Raw genomic sequence first — 2,297 nt, 5'->3', positions numbered from 1 at the left:
TGCACGATCCTCTTCAATAATATCCTCTGCTTCTCAATCGGGCTCAAACTGATAAGCAGGGGTGTGAAGTAATGGATTACAAATACTCACGTTACAGTAATTAAGTAGTTTTTATTAGTAATTGTACTTTGAGTATTTTAAAAATTGTGTACTTTTACTTGAGTACATTTTAAGTGATGTATCGGTACTTTTACTCCGCTATTTTCCTCCGTTTGTGGTCATTACATGCTTTTTTTTATTTGATTTTTATCCATCAACGTGATTGGATAGAGAGTAATAGGTCTCGTGACTTTCGTCAAATCAAATTGTGCATAGAAAACTAGCCGCGAACTGTTTATCATGGCTGCTGGAAGCGCATTCTTCAAGCATCAATTCTGTCGCATCTTCCTCTAACTTAATATGTTAAGGTAAATTTCAGATTTCTGCTTACTAAATGATTTGTATATATGCTTGCCTATCTACACAGCCTAAAATTTGGTGTGAGGTTGTGGGTATTGCATACAGTGATAACTCCCGCAAGTGCCACGTTCGGTAAATTCCCACTCACTTATGAGACGCGTGATCTGCGCTGCCTCGTCTCTCTCTCGCGTGCGTTCTGCAGCGGTCACTTGGATAAGTCGTCGTTGTTGCTCGTTGAACTTGCCGACTTTTGACGAGTTTGAGCGCTTGATGCACGCTGTGAAAAAGTGTGTTGGAAACATAAATTGAGGACCAAATCTGCACCTTATTGATGACCCGTGGTGTTAATATACTGCATCTGTGCCAGCGTGTGATGTAATAAAACTGCAGCTCGTTAATAATAGTCTTTTTTATCCATTTTATACAATCCGCCTTCATTTAGCAAGTGGGAAGGTAATTGGACTTTTACTTGAGTATATTTTTTCAGTACTCTTTCCACCACTGCTGATAAGCGATATTAACGACACCGTTGTTTACAATACAACCGGATCACATGCCGCTGAGGTGAGGGGCGGGACGATTAGACGCGCACTAAAGGTGGTTTAGCCAATCACAACACTGGGCTAGCTAATCAATCAGAGCCCATCGCCTATTTTTGAGGGCGGGGCTTCATAAAAGCAGGAAATGATCAGTGTGTTTCTCAGAGAAGGGACAGAGTGGTGTGGAATAAAGGTAAATTATGTGAAAAATAATGTTGTTTTTTTTAAAACAAAGCATTAACACCTGTTAGACTGCACCCCATAAACACAATTAAGCCTAGAAAAAAAAACAGTGAACCACCCCTTTAAGAAAAGCTCTACTACTGTAGTCTCACAGAAACTAGTCAAACTTTGTGACCTATTTTTAGTGGAAATCAGTTTCTGATCAACATGATGTTGAATGTTTGCATCACTCAGCCCACCATGTCTGGTGTGATTATGTCTTGCAGGTTTCGTGTGACCTGCAATAAAATCATCACTCACAAGATGTTTGACCATGTGGTTCTTGTCATCATCTTTCTCAACTGCATCACTATTGCCATGGAGAGGCCCAGAATCGACCCCTCCAGCGCTGTGAGTAATGTTACCTCATGCACATTCACACACGCAAGCCTGCCATTCAAAGCAACTTTTGCTGTAGGAATAATAGGTCAGACAATTGAAACACTTCTCTGACATAGTTGTTTTCTTATTTTTAATTAAAAAAAAGTTCACTTTTGGCAACATTTTCATACAGTTTTTGCAGGATAAGCAGGATAAGCAATCATGTGACAGTTGAAAAAAAAAGTTACTAGGTTAGATTTTCTTTATGAGGTCCCATGCTCCCTCTTGTCCTTTGGTCTCAAGGGTATATAGCTTTGCTTTATTTTATTTTAGTTTAGTTTAGTTTAGTTTAGTTTAGTTTAGTTTAGTTTAGTTTAGTTTAGTTTAGTTTAGTTTAGTTTAGTTTAGTTTAGTTTAGTTTAGTTTAGTTTAGTTTAGTTTAGTTTAGTTTAGTTTAGTTTAGTTTAGTTTAGTTTAGTTTAGTTTAGTTTAGTTTAGTTTAGTTTAGTTTAGTTTAGTTTAGTTTAGTTTAGTTTAGTTTAGTTTAGTTTAGTTTAGTTTAGTTTAGTGCTATCAAATGATTAATCACGATTAATCGCATCCAAAATAAAAGTTTTTGTTTACATGATATATGTATGTGTACTGTGTTTATTTATTATGTTTATATAAATACACACACATACTGTATATATTTAGAAAATATTTACATGTATGCACATTTATATATTTATATTATTATATTTTTTATTTTATATAAATATATTTAATATATAAACATAACATATTTTTCTTAAATATATACATGCATGTGTTTGT

At 35.2% G+C, this 2,297-nt stretch overlaps 1 protein-coding gene across 1 annotated transcript in view; it reads left to right on the top strand.

The window, feature by feature from the left end:
• The window catches only part of LOC107669467 (voltage-dependent T-type calcium channel subunit alpha-1G), a 147,408-nt gene that overhangs the window by 83,453 nt on the left and 61,658 nt on the right, over positions 1-2,297 (top strand). Inside the window, exon 18 of the mRNA XM_016461705.1 lies at positions 1,388-1,511. Coding sequence (XP_016317191.1) covers positions 1,388-1,511 — 124 coding nt within the window. The remainder of the gene's footprint in view (positions 1-1,387; positions 1,512-2,297) is intronic.

The sequence above is a fragment of the Sinocyclocheilus anshuiensis genome, unplaced genomic scaffold (assembly GCF_001515605.1).
Source record: "Sinocyclocheilus anshuiensis isolate Anshui unplaced genomic scaffold, SAMN03320099.WGS_v1.1 scaffold252, whole genome shotgun sequence".
Taxonomy (NCBI): Eukaryota; Metazoa; Chordata; class Actinopteri; order Cypriniformes; family Cyprinidae; genus Sinocyclocheilus; species Sinocyclocheilus anshuiensis.
The sequence above is the reverse complement of the archived record's forward strand: the minus strand, read 5'-3'. Positions and strand labels throughout refer to the sequence as shown.